The sequence below is a fragment of the Danio aesculapii genome, chromosome 6 (assembly GCF_903798145.1).
Source record: "Danio aesculapii chromosome 6, fDanAes4.1, whole genome shotgun sequence".
Taxonomy (NCBI): Eukaryota; Metazoa; Chordata; class Actinopteri; order Cypriniformes; family Danionidae; genus Danio; species Danio aesculapii.
The window spans coordinates 35,613,729-35,636,849 of NC_079440.1; the positions used below are offsets into that span (position 1 = coordinate 35,613,729).

Here is a 23,121-nt window from a genome sequence, read left to right on the forward strand (position 1 = left end):
CATTTTGTTTTCTTTTGATTTATATTGCAATATGAATACAATTTCACCAGATATCATGATTAGCTCTAATTATAAAGAATTAATTTATTTAGTCTGATTGAGATTATATTGGAAGAATATGGGGATTATTCTGGATTATTATTGGGTAGAAGTGAAAGATTTTCCATCACAGTATTTAGTATACAGAAATGAAATAATCAAATGTAAAATAACACTATAGTCTTCATTGTATAAATGATCAATAAATGCATCTTTATTAGAGTTACAAACAGTACAATTTAATGTGCCTGAATGCTTACACAGTCACTGGTCTTAAAACGCATGCAAATGATCAACTTTGACTCCATTATGGTTAAACTCTTCAGTGAATCCAAAAATCTTCTGTGTTCTGAACTGGGGCTTCTGGTAAACTATAATCCCAACACACTGCATAAACTCAATATTGCATGCTCTGCAGTGTGACTATTGCAAATGTGCACGTCTTGATTTCAGTGCTGAAACAATATATTGTTTAGCCCTAGTTAGCATTTTTCTCAATAGAATAATATCTGATGTTTTAAATATAATCATTTCCTTTTAGATAAGTAGACAACATGGCAGGCAAACTACGTGGAAACCTGAAGAAGCCGCAAAGGAAATTGTGTGAATATTGAAATCAATGCAAATTTAGTGTGGTTGAACCCCTGTGTAAATGTGGTTTGTGTGTGCTGAAGTTGTAGTGGGGATTCCATAATGATGCAGACCCCCAGAGAGATGGTCTTTTAGTAGAGCGAGTTACATTGTTTGTGCATGAATATTATTTCCACCTCTTCATTCATTTATTTTGATCTACACTTTGAAAGTCAGAATAGGACATCTTTATTGACTTCACATCATGTTGCATTTTATTTACTGTACACCAAAAAGAGCAAACGATCAACCTCTGTCATTCACCAAAATCTAACATAATTAGGTATATTTTTGTATGTTGCAAAGTTATTTATGAATTATGACACAATCAAAGCTAACACTTTCCTTCCGCTCCCTAAATTAATTTTTCATGTTTAAGAACAGCTTGTGTGGCATGAAGCGTTTCAGTGCAAAACAATTATTGCTTCTCAATGCAAATGAATGTGATCTAGGGTTATAAAAATGTAGAAGGGGATTCAGAATCGGTGCATTGCATTACATACTAAGAAAGAAAATGATTATTTTCCCTTTTCAAAATCAAATAACAATTTTGTCATCCACTTTGCCTTGTTAAAATCAAACAAATAAAATCTTACAATAATCAACTTCATAACATTTACAGTATTGCTTGCCTACTTTGAATCATAAACAAAAAATATTTATAATTCTTGTAAGAACTAGTAAGACTTTCAGGTTTCTTTTTTGTCCAGGTAGCAATAGAGATACATAGCCACTCCCATCGCTGCCAACTAGAAAACAAAACACATTATTATTTGAAGGTAGTGTACTGCATTGTACACCTTGTCTAAACATAAATAAATTAATAAAATTGTTAAATAAATGCATTAGTGAATAATTTATTAAATTTTTTAAGACAAGATGTACAACATGGTAGAATACCTGTCTGATGCATTGCAATTAAGATTGTTAGGATGTTGTTGTAAGATAATAAGATCAGAATTCCTAAGATGTTAACCTAATGAGACTTAAATTACATCTGTGACTGAAATTACATTTGTGAACTGATTGTAAACACCTGAAATGAAATGAGTTTATAATCATCAAGATATTATATATATATATATATATATATATATATATATATATATATATATATATATATATATATATATATATATATATATATATATATATATATATATATATATATATATATATATATATATATTTATAGTTGAAGTCAGAATTATTAGCCCCCCTGTTTTTTTTTTCCCCCAATTTCTGTTTAACGGAGAGCAGATTTTTTTTCAACACATTTAATTAGGTTAACTAGGCAGGTTAGGGTAATTAGGCAAGTTATTGTATAATGATGGTTTGTTCTGTAGACTATCAAAAAAATATATAGCTGAAAGGGGCTAATATTTTTGAACTTAAAATGGTTTAATAAAAAATAAAAACAGTTTTTATTCTAGCCGAAATAAAACAAACAAGACTTTCTCCAGAAGAAAAAATATTACCAGACATACTGTGAAGATTTCCTTGCTCTGTTAAACATCATTTGTATGTACATGCATATATACATACAGTTGAAGTCAGAATTATTAGCCCCCCTCTGAATTATTATTTTTTTTTTTTTGTGTATTTTTTTTTTTTTTAATAATACATCAGGAGAAAAGTGTTAATGTATCTGCTATGAATCTTCACCTGTGTAATGATTCATTTTCTCTTTGTATATGTAGAGTGCCGACCATCTTTGCTGCTTGTCATTTAAAGGAACTTGCATCAAACCTTTGCATGGTGATTTACATTAGATTGAATCATTAAAGGTACAATAATTTTTTTTTTTTCATATTTTGTTATTTACAAGTGTTGGTTTATGGTTCTGGGACCTTGATATCTGCTCTGTCGATGTTTGAAGTTAAAAATTTATCTCTACAGTTTAACAAAATGACTTTTATTGACATTTTAGTAGTTGGAAGTTATGTAATGAATAAAAAATAAGTAATAAGTCACTTTTTCGAGCTTTAAAAGGTTAAAAGTTATTGGGTGAAAAATCAAGGTTCCATCATGCAATTTAAAAGTATAAATAAATAGGATATAAGGAAAACTGCTAATTTACTAATATTTTTTTATGTAGTTTCAAAAAAATTGTCTTAAATTTTGAATAAGGCATAAGCACATTGACGTAGTTTGTGCTGCACATGCAAAGTGCAAAATTATTGTGCATCCCAAACTAGGCCTAACCAGTCATGATAAAGGTAAAAGTCAAATCCTGAGAGCTGTTCAACTTCATATACCCAATGCATTCGTTATTGTAACAGCATGATGGATGTGTTATGTTTACCTCGATGGCAGTGACTCCAGCAGCTATTCCTCCTAGAATGTTGACATTCATTTTGGTGTGCTTAACAATTCGTTTAAAGCAGCCCTGGGAAGAGAAACCAATATCAGACGAAAGTGCCCAAATCACATAACCGCACTGCTGTAATACACATGGGCATGGCGACCATCTGAAAAGTGTGTGTGGGGGGTCACATCTATATACCTTATCAGCTTGTCTCATGAATATGAATGAAATGACGTTTTTGTCTAGTAATTTATATAGAAAGAATGGTAAGCCCCATGGACACTATAGTTATGGTGCTGGTACAGATAAATAACTGCAATCAACAGTTAAACCATTTGTGCTACAAACTAGTCTGTTTATAATTGTGAAAACAAATTAAAATAATATGATGTATTATGATATAATATATCAAAATACAAAAAAAATCAAGTCTGCAATAAGTTATAATAATATAATAATTGTATGTTTTATATTTGTTTGTTTTGCAAGCTGCATTTCAAATACAGTTGTTATTTAGCTGTAACATACATGACATGTCAAAATAACAAATCCCTGACTTGGAGGTAGGATTTTTCCAGGTGCACTTGAATGCAACATTTGTCACATGTCATTATGGGTCAGTCAACTGGCTCCAAAACAATTGTGTCCAGAAGCTGTTCTCCTTTCACATGCTTTCAGGATGATCAGGATGATTATCATTTCATTGGAATCATTTTGAATTATGGAACATTAAACATATCAAACAGAATATAATATAATATAATATAATATAATATAATATAATATAATATAATATAATATAATATAATATAATATAATATAATATAATATAATATAATATAATATAATATAATATAATATAATATAATATAAGGTCAAACCCGAATGGCAAATTAAAGTTACTTTTATTTACTCAGCAAGTATTTTTGGACTGAAAATAACACAGACTTTTCCCAAAAAATAATAAGATGATGTACAGGAGGCAACAATGTGCAAGAAAATATTTGTTAGTTTCTATTTACATTTGAGCAAAAACATTAAGTCTGAATTTGCCAAGGGTAAATTCACATCTCAAGATTGTATTTTTAAGATAAAGTAATATTTTAAGCATTACAAAAGTTTCAAATGAAAAGAAAACAAAATGTAATAGTTATGTATAGTTCTAATTTGTCTCCAGTTTGGCCTTTTTATCTCTTCATTTTTTAGTATTCCCTCTGTCAACGGCTTTAATAATGACTCCAAAAGAGTCAGAGTTAATCTGTAGCTGATTTTGTTGTAAACAGTACAGTATGTTTTCTGCAGCATATTCACAGGATGTTGGAAAGATGCCTGTGTTTTCGTGTACATGATGTGATGATAGATTTGCACACATATAAAACAGTGCTTGTAAAGTCATTTTCAGAGCAGTATTCAGAGAAGATAAAGCTGACGTGTTGCAAAAGCACCATTCATTCACAAAGAACATTATTTATACGTTTTTTATTTATAAGTACTGAGAGTTTTTAAAACATAAAATACTATCATTTCAAGCATTAATTTGCAGAAAATTACAATAGGTAAATATAAATATATTTAAAATATGGGGGTATATACTTAAATATTTTACATATATACATATTTTGGTAACACTTTGCAATAAGGCTGTATCAGTTAATGTATTTACTATAAACAAACAATCAACAATACATTTTACTACAGTATTCTTGTAACATTAGTAAATGAAGATAAAGTCTTTTATTGTTAGTTCCTGTTAACTCAGTGCATAAACTGTTAACAAGTATGAATTCTAATTTAGTCATGCATTAGTAAATGATGAACCATGATTAAGAAATGCTTCACAAGTATTGTTCATTATAAGTTGATGTTAGTAAATACATTAACTGATGAAACCTTATTGTAAAGTATGACCACCTTTGTTACCAATACTTTAAACTTTAAAGTGCATTGTTTTTCAAAGCTTTGTTTAAATAATATATTTTGCTGTTTACTATTCACAGACACTAGTCCAAATTGTGATTAGGTGAACAGCACTTGACTTTTGATTTATTTATCCAAAATGTTCCCAATTCTGCTTTATATAAGTTTAATTTATGACACAATAACATGATCCCAGTCATATTTGCATATATAGTAAATCATATACATCAGCTACCTAACAGATTTGCTAAACATACCCAAATCTTTGCTATCTTTTGCAGTTTTACAATTATTTTCTACAATTCTGAACAATCTCTACATTTCTCACCATAACTCTGCTGTAATCTGCATTGTCCTCATCACAGGGGAAGAGCTCAAGACCTAAACAACAAGCAGGAGGGTAAAGTTCTCCGTTCTGCTTATAGTAGTAGGATCCAGAGAAGTCGGTGTAGTTGTTAAAGCCACAGCACTGCAACTGTTTACACACAATGAAAAGGTAAGATCAATATATATTAGTGCTGGGTTAATAACATCCAAAAGAAGATAATTTTTACACAATATGTGTGTTTGTGCTGTGTATTTATTGTGTATATATTAAAATTATAAATATATAGTTTTATATATAATAATGCATGTCTAAACCTGAATTCAAACATGTTAACATTAATGCACTGAATTTACCAACATTACATGAATAAATACTGAAATAAATGTATTGTAATTGTATATCTATATACTAAATATGCACAGTAAACAACACCCATAACGTGTATACAAATACTAAATAATCTTAATACAAATATATATTCACAAATATGGAAGGACTGTTTTTGTAACATATTTACACACGTTCTCAATGTTATACATGTTAGTATTGATCTGCAAAGCTCATGAAAGGTTTTCATTAGGCTGTCAAATTCTAGGTAGTCTGTTTAGTAAGCTAATTTTCACATTTAAAGTCAGCCCCCTCCTTTACTGCTAAGGGCATTTTGGCCAAGAAATTTGACATGATGGATTAATTTTATTTGACCACTGAAAAGCCTGAGGCACAGATCAATTGTAGTGAATGCATTTGGTTGACCGTGGCTTACTGTGGTCATGGTTGAGTTCCACAAGTTTGTGAAGATTTGATTTTTGCCATACTGCTCCTTCAGTCCAGGTATGGCCCACATTCTTAGAAAGATCTCAGCCTTACAAAATCACAAAGGCAAACAGGAAAACAAGAGGATTCAGAAAGAAACTTCTAGACATTCTTTTGATTTTAAGAAACTATTGTACAGTATGTCAACTTGCAGTCATTATATTATTAGCACTCTTTCAGATTTGAGGAATCATTACCTGGAAAACCCTTTCTTTTTATCATCTGGTTACTAACATTCTTTAAAATATTTTCGATTGTTTTCAACAGCAGAGAAAAACTCTTGTTTTTGGGTGAACTATCTCTTTAATATTTGTTAACAGTTTGTTGTGATTGTCCTTCAACATACATTCTATGCTAAAAAGTAATCCCATTGCTTTAAAATTGATAAATTGATTTTACTTAAAAAAAACAAACATAGAACTCAACTTAAAACTGTTGAGTTGATTAAAATAAATTTTTGTAATGCACATATTTTTCATACCTTATTCGTAATCTAAGACCATGTTATCATCTAGAATTAAGAAGTAACCACAGGTGTTCAACATTCAGATGTTTGCACTCGCTTTTTAGCAACATTCAAGAGAAAGATCAGAAAAGGTCCATACATAACCCCTTAAACTTTTAAAGAAATCAGGAAAGTTTTTGAAGTGGCTAAGCAAGCTGTTTGATTTTCCGTTACATAAATAGCACTTCTACATTTATCTCATTATACTAAGCCAAAGTTGTGCTTGTTAACAATAGTTTAAAAAGTGTGTGTTAACAATGAACAACTTTATTTTCATTAACTAACATTAATCAAGATGAATAATTACTTCAACTAGTAATTAACATTAATGTAACATTATTGTAAAGTCAAACCTCAACTTATTATCCTCCTTTTTACAAGACGTAAAATAATTCTCTAATATTCCTAGAGTGTGTATGGTGTAGTTTCAGCTCAAAATAAATCAGAAAAAAATACTTATTGAAACTGCTCTTTTTAGGCTTTGATCCTAATTGTGCCATTTTGGTGACTGACGCTTTAAATTCAAATGAGATTGTGCTCCCACCCCTCATTTCAAAAGAGGGTGGAGCTACAAATGTCTATCTGTCAGCATAGTGGCAGATTCAAAAACAAGACTTGTGTTTTATACAAATGAGGGCGAGATCGTCACTAATGGGCAGGGCTTTCCCCCTTTGATGACATGTACAAAGCGAGAATGTCCATCAAAGTGTCTCTGCAGACTGTTTTTATCAAGTGTGATTATAAAAAATAAAATGAATAAAATTATACCATTAGAAGCAGCTTATATTCACAGACTTGTGCCGCAGAACTGTGTTTAAATCCCTTATAAAAGTGATTTTTGCATAATACGTCCTTTTTAAATGAACCGTCACTGCTATAAAATGCCTAATTTTCATGTTGTTATAGAAATACCAAATTTAATGAGTGGTAAAAACAACTTTAAGATGATGTCCAATTTACTATTAAACTAAACTATGCTGCATCCAAAGAACACTGTTCAATAATCACACATACTGTAAACCTCTTATTTAAGGATTTTAGAACTAGATGTATTTTGATAACTATAAGTGTACACTATACAACACTGGGGCTACATATGCTTTGCGCTCCATTCTTGTCTTCCTTCTCGTACTTTCTTTTCCCCATCTGTCTTATTAGTTTGAATTTGATTAATAAACCCAAGATGAGTTTCAGTCACACAAGGACTCGGTTGCTAAGTGTTACACGTGTGATGTGTTTGCCAGTAAAGGAGGGGTCATCGAGACTGGTCTTCAGCACAGCAGGCCTGCGGGGATGCGCAGACAAAACACAATTAAAACAGCTCCCCCTCCCGCCTATGAAGCACTGGAAGCGGCACAGATCAGTAGAGTTATTACACACAAGCTAATCCATCAATGTCTGGAGGAATTCCCTCACAATCTAGACAGGACAAAGCGCTGGAAGGCAACCGAGCGATTGCTAATTGCTGATCTGAGACCGGTGTGTTTGGCGCAGAATGTCATTTATAGCATCAGCTGAAAATAAGAACGTAAATTTAATGCACTTCTTCTTATCATAATAGCGATCTTTAATTTAAACAGTGAAAATGGTATTGCCAAACGACACCGCATCAGCGGAACGTTATTGAAATGGGGTGATTACGTTTTGGATCACACAGTAAACAGCTGTGACCAACTGAACATTAAAAGCGCAATCTCTACCACGACTTGGCTTATTCTGTAACAATTTTACATATTAATGCAAACATGTAATAGTATTCAAATTCATATAGTGTGATTATTATGACTTTGTGAGGCCTATTTCTTATCGAAATCACAATGGCGCAGCTGCTCATAGACTTGCGCATGAATTATTAAAGCGCCAATTTCTTCTGTCAGGATAATAAATAAATGAATGGATAAAAGTGTGATGGTGACAAACAGAACATTAAATGGGTATTTGCATGCTTAATGTTCCTCCGAACGATTTAGTCCATCTATAATTCACAAGAATGTCCTGCACTCTTCTTTTCTGGTGACTCCCCAGTAGCAATAAGCGCTCTGGCTTGTTGATGAAGTACCGCGTTTCATTCAGATAGCTGTATAAATGATGTTTCATGAACAAACTGATTCTACGCTTGCGTAAATACCTAGAAGACCATTTTCGGTCCCAGTGGAGTGGAACCACAATTACCAAATGTCACAGATATAGCCTACAGTGTGGTCCATATGCATGAGTGAAAGGGCATCTGTTTTGGCATCTTTTTTTATCATTACAAGTATCTAATGAATAGTTTAATAGTGCACTGTAATAATGAGTACATCTGAGCAACACCTATTATTTCATTTTTTTTTATAGCATGTAGTAACCATTATAGTTTTTATGAAGTTTAACCCTTACGGAACCAGTGCATATTACAAATGAACATTCAGTTCACCAACAATAAAGCCTGCTGTCCATGATACTGGACTTTTGTTATTGTTGTGGTTTCTGGCTGTTTTCTTAATGAATCAAGCTCAGACTGGGGTTATGAATATCAGAAGAATATACTTTATTGGAATATTTCCCAAAAAAGCAGAGACAGCCTGGAGCAGACCCATCTCTAGTCTCACTCCAGGACAAATCCAGTGTCCCTCAAATTTGCTATCCCCTTTATCCTTGCTTCCTCCCACCTTTGTGTTTTCACAGCTGTTTACTGGTTCAACAGGCCTCTCCCAGCTCCTACTCTTTTACGACCCCTATTTAAAGACCCCTCTTCTTGTTGGCCCTTATAATTTACAGATCTAATATAATCATCACCGTTTTTCCACATACAGTTCACATTTGGTAATCATGACTAGTATCTATGTTTCAAACATCTAAACTGGACTCTTCTCTCCCATACAGTATGTGTCTTTTTAAATATACATGACAGTTTCAACATGTGTTGTATACATTTCATGCCTTTCTGACACAGATGGTTCTCATTGCATCCTCAAGTCCTCTCTCATGCTCTTTTATGACCCCTTTGCCTTAACCTATCACCTGTTTTCAAAGATATATAATGGCATATTCGTAGGGCCCTCCACTCACCCAATTAAATGTGTCTTCATATAGGTTTAGTAAATAAAAATCTTCTTCATTATCCAGTCAAATGGCTTGTAGTTTGCTTTGAAGAGAAGCGTGGCAACACATTGCTATAAACAGAGAAATAAGCAACATTTTTTGCATTTATTTATTTTTTTTTTGACTATAGATATGCTTGCCAATTTTTCATAGATTAAATAGAAAAAGAAGGATTGCATTTGCTAATAAACTAAAATCGATTATAGAATAGCAAGCTTTAAATCAGGATTTTTTTTTTTATATGTCTGCTCATTATAATGTACATTGAGCTCTAAAAATGTACTAATTATAAAACAAAAACCCTTAAAAGTAATGTTTGTTTATTTATATATATATATATATATATATATATATATATATATATATATATATATATATATATATATATATATATATATATATATATATATATATATATATATATATATATATATATATATATATATATATATATATATATATATATATATATATATATATATATATAAAAACAGTTCTGTCTGGTTCTCGAATCTGATTGGCTTGATAGCCGTGTGTAATTCTGCAATAACAGCACTCGTACAGCCTCCTCATCCTTCAGTATTACTCCTCCCACATAGAATGGCAGCAGATCTGTAAACTCACTACAGTTTGACAAATATTGCAGCAGTTAAACAACATAATGTACTTTTGAGGCATTTTTTGGCGAGAATGTAGTGGTTTAGATTGCATCTATGCAGTTTATTTATGAGGATAGTGCCTACTTTAAATATTTATAATTTCGGTGATACAGCGCGTTGGCATCCATCCGTCAATCTGTCATTATGAGCAGAGCAAAGATGGTTGATGTTCCACCACAAGATGGTGACAGAGACTGCATAATAAGCTCTTAGAGGAGAAAAACTCAGCTGATCAAATCATTATAAAACGGGTAAGTGACATTCTAAGTCAATCCCTCTCATTTAAATTTTGTAGTGCTGTATTTAAACTATAGACATCTGGTAGTGTTTGCTTTGCTCTGACTTTTTCTTGATTAGTTATTGTGAAATTTCAATTGCAACAGAGAAATACTGGCACATGTCTCTTGACTGATGGCATTTCATGCCGTTCAGCCTTATAATCTTAACATGAGCAAAATCACCTGTTTTGTCATCACTTTAGACATTACGCTAGAGAATCATTCAAATACGACCTCTAAAGTGTTGTTGGTTAAATTAACAACAGTTTCTGCTGCTCTGAGGTCAGCTGCAGATGTGAATGAATGGCAGAAGAAAGTAGTTCCTCATACAAAAGTAATTTTAGACTCTCCGTGTTTGATTTTGTTTTTTATGTACACTATTATGCCATCAAACTGTATAAATGCAATATCACACTCGTAGCAGTGCGATATGGCTGTATATCGTCACTGGTGGGGCACTAAGGCATGCTAATATACTGCCATTGCCTTATATACTCACACTGCTACTTGTGTGATATTGCATATACACACACACACACACACACACACACACACACACACACACACACACACACACACACACACAGATATATATATATATATATATATATATATATATATATATATATATATATATATATATATATATATATATATATATATATATATATATATAAATAAATGAGAGAGAGAGAGAGAGAAAGAGATCTAACTTCGTCTTTTTTCAAGTGGGCTAGTTTTTTAAGGAGGACATATTTTTATGAATAAGCTGTATATATGAAGTCGTAAAACAAACTCAGTTAACATGTAAATGATGGTTTTATGGTTTCAGCTATAATTAAAGCATATCTGACCTTGAATTAACTTGGTTCACACCATTAAATTGCTTAATTAATTAATGGTAATAAATAATGAAATCAAAGAAATTAAGAAACGTTATTATGAATATATTTAAGAATTAAGGAAAATAATGCATAATTGTTTATTTAAATTAAAGCTATCATATAATTATTAATTTCTAATTATTAAATTAAATATTTTCTTTCTTTCTTTCTTTCTTTCTTTCTTTCTTTCTTTCTTTCTTTCTTTCTTTCAGATTTTAATTCCTGTATACTGTAAACTCTCTGTATGCAGTACAATATAAACATTCCTTTTCTCTCTAAGTTCATATATTTATATGCTTTAAATGAGATTGCTGTCTGTTAAATGGAATTCAATTTTTTTAATTTGCCCTAAAAGGCCTTTGTGTTCTTTAATTAAATGGCATTATTCTCTTAACAAACCCTCCATAACTCATTCAAAGTTGTTGTAATTATTATACATTTCACTAAATGGGTGAAGCTCTGTATGTAAATCGCCTGTTTTGCATATAAAATGCCTAAACGTCAATATTGTAGTGCAATAAATTGCTCAAAGTGAGAGTGCTGGCATAGCGCCTGAGGCAATCTGGGAGTTATTAAGTGGCTGAATGTGCTGGAGCCATTTCAAACCCCCTAATTTAATGATGGCCAGAGTATGATGGGAATTTACATGCAGCAAAAGGAAAAAATAGACAAAGAGTGTTGGGGGATGGGGAGGATTGGCAGAGAGGTCAGTGGTTTGGAGCAAGACTCACGTATGAGGAATAGACCAGGGTTACTACTGCAGCTGCCACCTCAGCAATGCAAATGATCAGGACGATGGAGAAGAACTGATTGTATAGAGAAACAGAGGGTGAACATACATACAAAACTTTAAAACATCATTTTTCATTTGGAATTAGATATACAGTTGAAGTCAGAATTACTAGCCCTCCTGAATTATTAGCCCCCCTGTATGTTCTTTTCATAATTTCTATTTAACGGAAAGATTTGTTCAACACATTTCTGCACATAATAGTTTTAATAACTCGTTTATAATAACTGATTTCTTTTATCTTTGCCTCGACGAAAATAAATGATATTTTCCTATATATTTTTCAAGATGCTAGAATTTAGCTTAAAGTGCAATTTAAAGGCTTAACAAGGTTAATTAGATAAATTAGGGTAATTAGGCAAGTTATTGTACAACAATGGTTTATTCTGTAGACAATCAAAGAAAACTTTTGCTTAAGAGGGATAACCATATTGACCTTAAAATGTTTTTTTATTTATTAAAAACTGCTTTTATTATAGCTAAAAGAAAAACAAATAAGACTTTCTCCAAAAGAAAAATATTATAGGAAATATATGTCCTGCTCTGTTAAACATCATTTGGAAAATATTTGAAAAATTCTAGGAGGGCTAATAATTCTGACTTGTAAGTTAAAGGGATGGTTCATCAAAAAGTGAAATTCTGTCACCATTTTGTTCCAAATCTATTTGGTTTTATTTATTTTTTCTGTTGAACATAACACGAAGAAGTTTTGAGGCATACTAAAAACTGGTCATTTTAATTGTGTTCTTTTTCTTACTGTGAATGTCAGTAGCTACTATCAATCTTCAAAATATCTTATTTTTTCTTTAAAGGGCACCTATTTTACCCCTTTCTCAACATTTAAGACAAGTCTTTTGTGTCTGTGAAGTTTCAGCTCAAAACACCATCAGATTATTTACTATACTGTACCTTTCAGAATATTGCAATTTTCAGCTTTGAACACAGTGTAGCTGTTTTTGTTGTCTGTGCCTTTAATGCTAGTTCTCCCCGCCCACCATTCCCATTTGCCTGTCCGTGCGTCTCCGTTTCTGTCTCCGTCAGATAAACAGCACAGTGACAGACATGAAGGAAGCGGATCTCACGTAACGTTTGCGAAATACTAGAGTGAGAACTTTACCAATGATTATTTTATGCATTTGTTGTGGAGTAAATTCAAGCCTTTCCATAAGTCACACATAATGTCGTTAAGTTCATGCACACACATAGCAGATACACACACTGTTTTTGCACAGCAAATGTGACAAGTTACACGTTAATATCCACTGCTGTTAATGTACAAAATAAATCTTATTTAACATCCACAAACTGGGATTGAAGCGTCTCTTATAATTGTACTGACACTATGCGGCTAAAGACGGCAAAATTGCTGTAATTCATTACAAACATGAATGTTTTAAAACATTTTAAACTTGTAAAACATATTCTTGATCACATTAGATGATTATTGATGATCACAGAGAGCTGAACAGATCCTTTAATCCCAGTTGCTTTGCGCACGTCCTGTCTTGTTGAAATTATTAAACGTGTTGCTACGAAGACATGTTAATTCGTGGTTGTCAGTCAATTAGGTGGGCAGGGAAACCGCACTTCTTCATCACGTTGTGGTGGGCCTCAAAATGGGAGTGATTTAGATCCTATTTTAACGTCAGGAAATTAAAAAAATCACTCCAATATCACTGTGGATGCACCATACCTACACACTTTTCTGTCCAAATAGCTTCCAAAATATGATTTTCATTATAGATGCCCTTTAACAGAAAAACACTTCAGAAGGACTGGACTGTGACTTTTTTTTTTTTTTCATTTTTGGGTGAACTATCCCTTTAATTAAAGGAGTGCTCTTACCATTATAAGAAGGCATTTGCTCTCTTTTTGAGCTCCACAGCATCCAATCATTCCAAGCCATGTCATGACTGCGCCAATACTGATGCAGAAGATTCCCACATTGACGTGACTCCAGATCTTGTCATTAAAGGGTGGTAAAATGCTCATAAAGGAGTTTTCATACACAGTCACCCATATCCCTACAGTAGCCACACATATGCCCGCCAGCTGTCAAAACATCACAACCTCAAATAATCAGATAATGGATGGATTATCTTCCCCAATAAAAACAAAAGTTTTTAGGGGCAATATTGGCCACCTATTGAGGAAGTCCAATAATATTTATACACCTTTATTTCTATTGTGCTTTATACAGTGTAAATTGTGTCAAAGCTGGTTACATGGATGAATGGAAAAGGATAAAAGCAATATTTCAGTTTGTGGGATATATTTAGCATATTAAACAAGTAGCAGTGAAATGTAAATATACAACAGTTCATTCTGGTTCTAGAATCTGATTGGCTGAGAGGTCATTCCTTTTGTGTCACTCCACGTTTAGCATTTCTCACTGCAAGTGCCATGGCAGAGGACTTAACTCACTATATTTAAGCAAATACCGTTGTTGCTGTTGTTGCATCACCATAGTATATTTTTAGAGTATCTTTATGTGAGAATGTAGTTGTTTAAACTTTGAACTTTTTTTTATTTATTAGTGTAGCATTTGTTCGTTTTTTTTTTTTTTTTTTTTTTTTTTTTTTTTTTTTTTTTTTGACAATTTTGGATTCTCATGTATGAGTCAGTCCCAGAGATTATTATATTGAAGAGACGTAACATGTAAAGAAATCCCTGTAACTGTTGAAAAGATGCATACTGTAGCTTTTCTTAGTGAACTTTCAAACTAATGCTTTATTAAGATGAGATTATTGGTTTTAAGATAAGCTTGACTTAAAAGCCATGAACTTAAAGCCATAATTTGTAAATTTTTAACTGCAGTTTGGGATTTTCACTTTCATTCAGGAACATTTCATGCCTGCCCCCTGTGACAGACAAGATATTGGATGCAAGGAACTGCTGGAAGAGTGTAGTTTTAATGGAATTTGATTCCGCATGCCGAATGGGAGAAAAAATCTCCAAATTTCTCTGTAGATGCAGAGACTTGGTAGGTGCAGAGAATAGTGTCAAACAGCCGTGTGTGTGTGTGTGTGTGTGTGTGTGTGTGTGTGTGTGTAGACTATCCTGTCACATCCATAGTTTGATTAAGATGTTTACATTCGAAGAGCAGCATTTACAGCGGATCTTTCAGTCCATAATATTGTTGTGATATTAACATATTTAAACTTGGTAACTAAATCATTTTGACTATGTCTTTAAAAACTGAAAGAGTACTGTTGACGATACTATCTTTGCCATTTAAATAAACATAAACAAGAACACTAATCACACACTTACCAAATTCATAGAGACAGGACAATCAACACCAACTGGAACCGTGCCCTTTTTTAAAAGAAGACAAGCGGCAAATCTGGATTTCACCATTTCCAGATGCGAAAAGCTCTCGGGTAAAAAAAAAATTCCTTACAAACATATTTTGTTGCGTGTTAGATGACCACTGTAATACACAAATGTGTGGTCACCCGCGATTTGTGCTCTCATCATGGGAAAATGAAACAAAATCTTCGTTGTGGCAATTTATAAACGCAACAATGATGACCCATGTCTCCTAACAATTCTTCTTGTTTTAACTACGGTTGTCAACACAACATGGCGTCTTTCTGCTGTCTGAACACTGTAACAGGTAAAAGCTATATTCGAAGCTATATCATGCATATTAATGAAGTTGTACCTCATTCACAATAGAGCGCGCTGATTCGTTCTAACCAAGTCTTTCTCATGAATTAATGCTGAAAACTCAATGGCGTCACATTGTACTGGCCGGTACAGACATCCAGTCTCCACACTTGAATTTACACAAGTATCTCATGGCCGTGACGCAGCTTCAAAATTTCTTTTCAAACCGGAAGAACAAATTTGCTCGAAATAGTGCAAAAACAAACAATTTTCACTTTTTAGTGAAAATAAGGGTCCTAATTGTGTTTTTAGTACGTGGGACACATATATGACTGTCAACATCTCTAAAAATGTGTTTTAGTGTTTTGTGGCCCTTTAATGCACAGGTAGCTCTGCAGATAACTATATATAGTTAGGAATATACAGCACTCTTCATATTGCAACTAGGACTTTGTTACATTTTATGCGATGCAACATAGACTTTGGCTTATCTGTTAAAACTGTCTACATAGAATTTGAATCTGTGGTAGAATTAAGGGTTTTTAAGACATTCTGTGCGGTTGCTTCATTTAATATACACACTTTTGCCTTCAAAGTGTTGTATAGAGGCAATATCACACAATAATGCCTTACATTTTCTTTTGGAGATAATTGCTCAGTCAAATTGAATGTTTGGATATATTTATTTGAGTTATAGCGTATGTGTTCACATAATGTATTTAATTACAGAAAGAAAATCACTTAACAGCCCGTAATTAATACATGAGCCACTTATAACACCAAGCAGTTTTGCTCTGGTCAGCACTTTTAATGTTCATGTAGAATACATGATCGAAATATGCACATAATTATACAATGAATTTAGAGAAGTTTGTTATTTGAATATGCACAGGATCAAAGACATTAATGTGACCAGCAATTGTAGATTACAACATTTTGCTTCTTTCTCGCAAAACTGATCTGATATTGTGTAACCTTATCAGAACCATACATTACAGATTACCTACATATTTTCGTTCAATCATTATACCTCATGCTCAAGTTATTTTGCTGTAATTTACACACATAAAGCATAATGACCAGAAGCAAATATGTATCATTTGTTGTCACATGGATTCAGCTCATGTATCTTTTGCATTTTCCCATGACCTTTTTATTCTCACCATTACGTTATTTGAAAAAAAAAAAAAAGGCCCTGTATGGATTTCCCATTATTACAGGAGTGTACCTGAGTTATGTGTGTTCTGCCATAGAATAGGTCATTCGACAATGGCAATGGCTCAATAGAAAACTTAAGGGTGCCCTCAATGGCCACAAGCCTGCAGGATTAGGTGCTCAATTGCTCAATTATGTCACTTCCAGGACTTTTTCAAACAATAGCCTTGACACATAACCAAGTCCGTTTATGGCATGGATCTCCTGGGGTGATGATGGATGCACAATATTTTTTGTCAATCTGTGTCTTCAGACACAACACCATGGTTGCCTTATTTAACGGTGAGAACAGGTTTATTCATCGCCTGTTTTAAGTGATGTCTTCAGGCAGAGTGAAATCAAAAGGTCTAAGCCCCAGAGCACACTTGGTGCTGGTTTGGGTTAATGAGCGGGATGGTGTCAGCATGTTAATTCACATTTGGTGGCATAACAATCTCTGAAACCTGATACGTTCTGTCAGACACAATCACGGCTGTCAGGGCAGCTCACATCCAACTGACAGACGAACATGAAACACTCAATAGCCCTTCCTGTCAACGTTTATATAATTTTTTTCCACATGAGAGTCATTTTCATTTTATCAGTTCCCGTTTGTGCTCATGGAGCTTTGGGAATAGTTGGGATGCTTGATAATGGACAGCTTTTTATAATGGACACATCTCTACGCAAATAGATTGTGACGGGTGTATTACTTTAGACTTCTTTTCTTCAGAATTTGCTGCTGCCCTGCTATAATTATTGCTGGTGTGTGTGTGTGTGTTTTTTATTTTTATTTTAAGTGAGTAATGCATTGATAAAATGCCACCATGCTTGGTATAATATTGGAAATGATGTGTCAAAGGAAGACGCTCTTGGAGACATTACATGGGAATCAGATTATGTTTAAGGGTAAGATAAGAAAATGAAATAGCACACTGTATTGAAATGGAATAAAACTGATTAGACTTGGGCAGGGGAGGAAAATGAGTTGAATTTCCATGGTATTACACAGGGAGTTATAGAGAACAGTGAAGAAAAAATTGTGAAGAATAATCTGCTGCTTCAGTTTAGTATTCAGAAAATTGAGAGCCATTTCTCTTGGTGTGTGTGTGATCTGTTGCTTTGCTAGACTCACAATCTTGGCCATCACTCAGATATTTATAGAGGTCCATCCAAAAATGAAAATTCTGGCATCATTTGCTCACTCTTTACTTGTTTTAAACCTTTATGACATGTTTTCTTCTATTAAACACGAAAGAAGCAGAACGATGGTGAAGTGGGTAGCACAATCTCCTCACAGCAAGAAGGTTGCTGGTTCGAGCCCCCGCTGGGTCAGTTGGCATTTCTGTGTAGAGTTTGCATGTTCTCCCGTGTTTGTGTTGATTTCCTCCAGGTGTTTCGGTTTCCCCCACAAGTCCAAAAGACATGTGGTAGACATGAATTGGGTAGGCTAAGTTGTCCGTAGTGTATGTGTGTGATTGAGTATTTATGGATGTTTCCCAGTGATGGAAGGGCATCCGCTGCATAAAACATATGTTGGATAAGTTGGCGGTTCAGTCCGCTCTGGCGACCCCAAATTAAAAAAGGGACTAAGCCGAAAATAAAATGAAAGAGTATTTGGCTCCGTCTGAAATCTCATAAGTCCATACTTTATAGTACGCTAAAAACAGTATGCGTGCCCAGTAGTGTGTCTAAATTCATAGAATTTGATAAACAGTATGCAAGAAGTACCCTGATGACCTACAACTTCCGCCAAGATTATGAAGTGCACATCCGATGGACACAATGCTATCCCATGGTGCCACACGAGAAAATTCATGAAATAGAGTGAAGTGACGCAACTGACTCAGGTACGTCCATTGATAATAGGAAATAGCAGATTTAGTGTGTCCGAGTTCCATTCATACTGCTCAAGTTCATACTGTATAGAACGTACTTTTCTAACAGTCATGTAGTGAATTCAATTTCAAATGTAGTATTCGGACAGTCTTTGTTTTTCCTATTATGGAAGTCAATGGTTACATGTTTTCAGCTTTCTTCAAAATATTATTTTTTTTTGTGTTAAACAGAAGAAAGAACAGTGTCTGAGTGAGTTTGCTCCTGGATTTCTGCTTCCTCCCCGAATCCAAAGACATGCCATATAAGTTAAGCGGATAAACTAAATTGACCGTAGTGTGTGAATAAGAGAGTGAGTCTGTTTTCCAGCATTGAGAATTGTACTCCTTGCTGGGTTATGGCTGGAAGGGGATGAGCTGTTTTAAAAAAATTGCCAGAGTAACTGGTGGTTCATTCTGCTGTGGTTACTCCTGATAACGCACAGAATAAGCTAAAGGAAAAGAGTGAGTGAACGAGTGAGAAAAAGACGCTTATAAAGGTTTGGAAACTCTTGAGGGTGAGTAAATAGTGAGTAATTTTGCATTTTTTAAATTCATTCAACTGTACAGATCGAATTAATGTTGGGAACTGTTTGAGTAATATTCTATTCTATGTTACAATCAAGATGGATAGCCATTCAGACACTGCTTTGGAGGCTGTTTGAGATGCATATTAGCAAATTGGAAATGCAACTTGAAGGTTATAAAGGTTATTGTAGCTATGTGGGTGCTCATTTTTTCTTGAATGCATTGGCCCGAATTCCAAATAAAGTAGACAATAACATGCCAATACTGAGATCACCTGAAGGAAGTAGTCTGTCTACTTGAAAACACTCTGGAGCAATTGTTGTCACCAAAGCAATCTGACCCAATGAATGAACAAATCAGGCTTTCTCACAATGTATAAAGAGATACTGTAATAAGTACATTGTACAAAATAAATACATTGTGTGAAAATAGCAGTGTTTGCTTTGCTATTGCTTAAGGTAATGGCCTAAACATAAGAACAAAGAATATTGATTTTCAGTCAAAACAACTGTCCAAAACATAAAAATACTGACAAAGCCCGGATTCTTGTTAAAAAAAGATAAAGTAACAACAGCAGCTGCAAAGAAAGCCAAAATAAGCCCATGAAGCCACAATAAGATCCATTCTGGTGCATGACTGACATGAGCGGAATGCTGGAACATAAACAGGCGCGTTTGACCAAATCCTCCTGATAAAAATATCCAATATAACTTAGAGAGTTAACAAACCTTGTTGTATTTTCTATTCATTTGTTCCAGCTGAAGAGTTGAAAAGTCGTTATAACAATGTCCGGTGCGTTCAAGTCAATTTCGCTAGCACAAGATGGCGTTGTACCAACTTTTGATAAATTAATAGAAAATAAAACAGGGTTTGTTAACTCTCTTAGGTATATTGAATATTTTTTACCAGAAGGATTTGGTCAAATGCGCCTGTTTATGGCATTCCATTCCAGGAGGACTTGAATGTTTTATATGATTTGTAGGTACAATTTCTGTTTTCGCAGAAGAACATGTACAATACTCTGCATATATGAGTACACCCCTGATTAATCTCTCATTTCAATTAATATTTTCTATAGGATGCCTTACAATATTATATTTGTGCATATACATTAGATTAGTCAGTACTGAAGCCAAATCTGGAGCTAATCTAACAAAATAACTTGCAATAATGGTTCAAAAATTAGTAGCCCAAATTTTAATGTTTGGGAAAAATGTTAAATAAAATTTCATAAATAGCAAAAATTAAGAGAAACAAAGAAATATTTACAATTTTGTTCAAATGTTGTAGTTTGTCATTTTTATTATTTTTTTTTTTTGCAATATTTTACATGAATTTAAATGTATTATCTTTCCATTTCTAAAGATGTTCTGTGAATAAAATATGATTTTAATATATCTGTTTAATAAATCTGTTTTCTTCAAATACACCAAATATATTACCCATATTCACTGAGAAATGGCTAAAAAATATATTTTCAAAATGGGGTGTACTCATTTATGCTGAGGACTGTATCTGAAATGTACAACAAAGTTACTGTATGTATTTTAGAAATGTTGCAAAAATGTAGACAGCGTCGATAATTTACTTACTCTCAAGCCATAGATAAAAATGTATTCCTTCAGATGAACACAATCAGAGCTATATTAAATAAAACGTGTCTCTTGTCAGCTTTGTAATGGCAGTGACCACAATTTAAAACCCCAAAAAGCACACCCATTCATCATGAAAATAATGAACAACAACATATAGGAAAGAGTCAATTTGCAATGATTGTTTAAAAATTGACACTCCAAACGGTGAATTCCACCATGATGGCATAGATAAAAGAACCATTTCTGAAGAATGTTGAATATGTTGAGATGTAAAATAAGTTTTAAAGCTAAACGTTGGAGGATTTTGTAGCTGTTTTCCATGCCAGTTGTTGGTAGTTTATAAAGTTTTAAATGCAGATACATTTTCTTACAAAAAACGTATCTCTTTTCTTCAAAAAGCTTTCATGAGATATTTTAATTTACAAGTGGATTACTTTTTATGAGGGGGGGGGGGGGGGGTGATGTTTTTTTGAGCTTTTTTAGGGGGGGGGGCAGGGGGATAGCATATACATCAGCTATTTTAAAGTTTTGGTAAAGTATTCCTTTAAATATATCATTCAAGAAATAAACATTTCTATACCCATTTTGGACAAGTTATTCTTATTGTGAAGTGTGACCCTTACACACAGCACTACTAACATGTGGACATAATCAGCATATTTCTAGCAAAATAAAGCAAGTTCCTATTATTTAAGCCTTGACATCAAATTAGTTTATATTTTGTTGACTGTCAGACTTAAGACTGATTGACAGACTGATTAGTTTATGCTGAGATTTGGTCCAAAAATGAATAGCATATATTTCTCATTTATTTGCCTTTAATTGACACAGAATGAAATCTTTGCAGAAAGCCTTGACCTCCTGTTCCGTATAACCTACGTAATGCCAGTTTTGTCCTCTACAGATCATGACAAGTATCAAGACTGATAAATCAGTTGCAGATCAGATAAATTGTTCACCAAATAGAAAATAACAGTATACTGTACTCCTCAAGCAATGCTGTAAATGAAATATGGTACTCGCTTATATATGCTTCCCTTTGTTCTACAGTCTTAAAATTCTCCTTTCCCACCAAGCAACTTAACATACCCATCATTTCAACCTCTTGCATGCTTCAGTTCTCAAACAGAGTGGCCGAGAGCAATATAATGAGATGAAAATTGTTGCATGTGAGCAAGCGCGAACACTTTACTCACGTTCACACTTTGCCTGTGATTATCAAGACTTCACCATGAAGCCTTTTCTAATGGACTCTTGTTATCGTTTTACATTTGTTCAATTTATGTGTGTACCATGCGCGTTTGTTGTAAAGAGGAGAGGATAAATTATTAGTTCCTCATACGGAGGCAGGCTGAATTTATTTCATTCTTTACACCCCACATAAAAGTCTCAGTCAATAAATAAAGAAACGCAATTATTCTTTCAAACACCCCTCTCGCTGCACTCAAATTTATACATTTAATGAGGAAAAAAGGCATACTTACGCAGATAAGCAAGTTGAACATGACCATCACAGCTTTGACAAATGTGAAGCAGCCCATTTTAATCTGTAATGAAGCGATAGATGTCAATAAATCACAGCTGAGCTTTGATATTTTAATTCTCTTTCGTACACTCACCCACACATAATATACAGTATGTTGTAAGTGACTAATTAAAACTAATTATGTTTTGATTCCGTAAAAGCAACCCACCTGTTTTGATCCAAAGTGCAGTAAAAGATGTAAACTCAGCGGAGTGAGTTGGTAAATGAGCAATATACAGGGGAAAAGACTGAAGGGAGATGAAAATAAAGTACAGGAGAGATGCTCACAGGTGATTTCGGAGTGGTTTGCATATAACCTAGCTGGTTTGAGTGGCTTTAATGTGGCTTGTGTGTCACATGACTATAGCTTTGCCCTGCAGTCAAAGTGGTTTCATTGTGGTTTACCTCCATGATGTCACTTCATAATCATATGTGGTGTAATTATCATAATATCCAACACAGCGTGATCGGTTTACTGTTCTATATACTTTTTAACATAATATATATCAAATTTAAGGCAATTTTCTTATTAATATATATGACACCAATTTAAGGCTG

The 23,121-nt window shown here is 33.4% G+C and overlaps 1 protein-coding gene across 1 annotated transcript; it reads right to left on the minus strand.

Moving 5' to 3' along the window:
- Positions 1–1,239: 1,239 nt before the first annotated feature.
- LOC130230137 (tetraspanin-1) lies at positions 1,240–22,583 on the minus strand. The gene is made up of 7 exons (XM_056459079.1): positions 22,523–22,583; positions 14,081–14,287; positions 12,177–12,251; positions 5,986–6,084; positions 5,223–5,369; positions 2,975–3,058; positions 1,240–1,418 (listed from the first exon to the last, which is right to left on the minus strand). The coding sequence occupies exons 1-7, from the start codon at positions 22,577–22,579 to the stop codon at positions 1,359–1,361; spliced, it is 729 nt and encodes a 242-aa protein (XP_056315054.1). The 5' UTR covers positions 22,580–22,583; the 3' UTR covers positions 1,240–1,358.
- Positions 22,584–23,121: the final 538 nt, after the last annotated feature.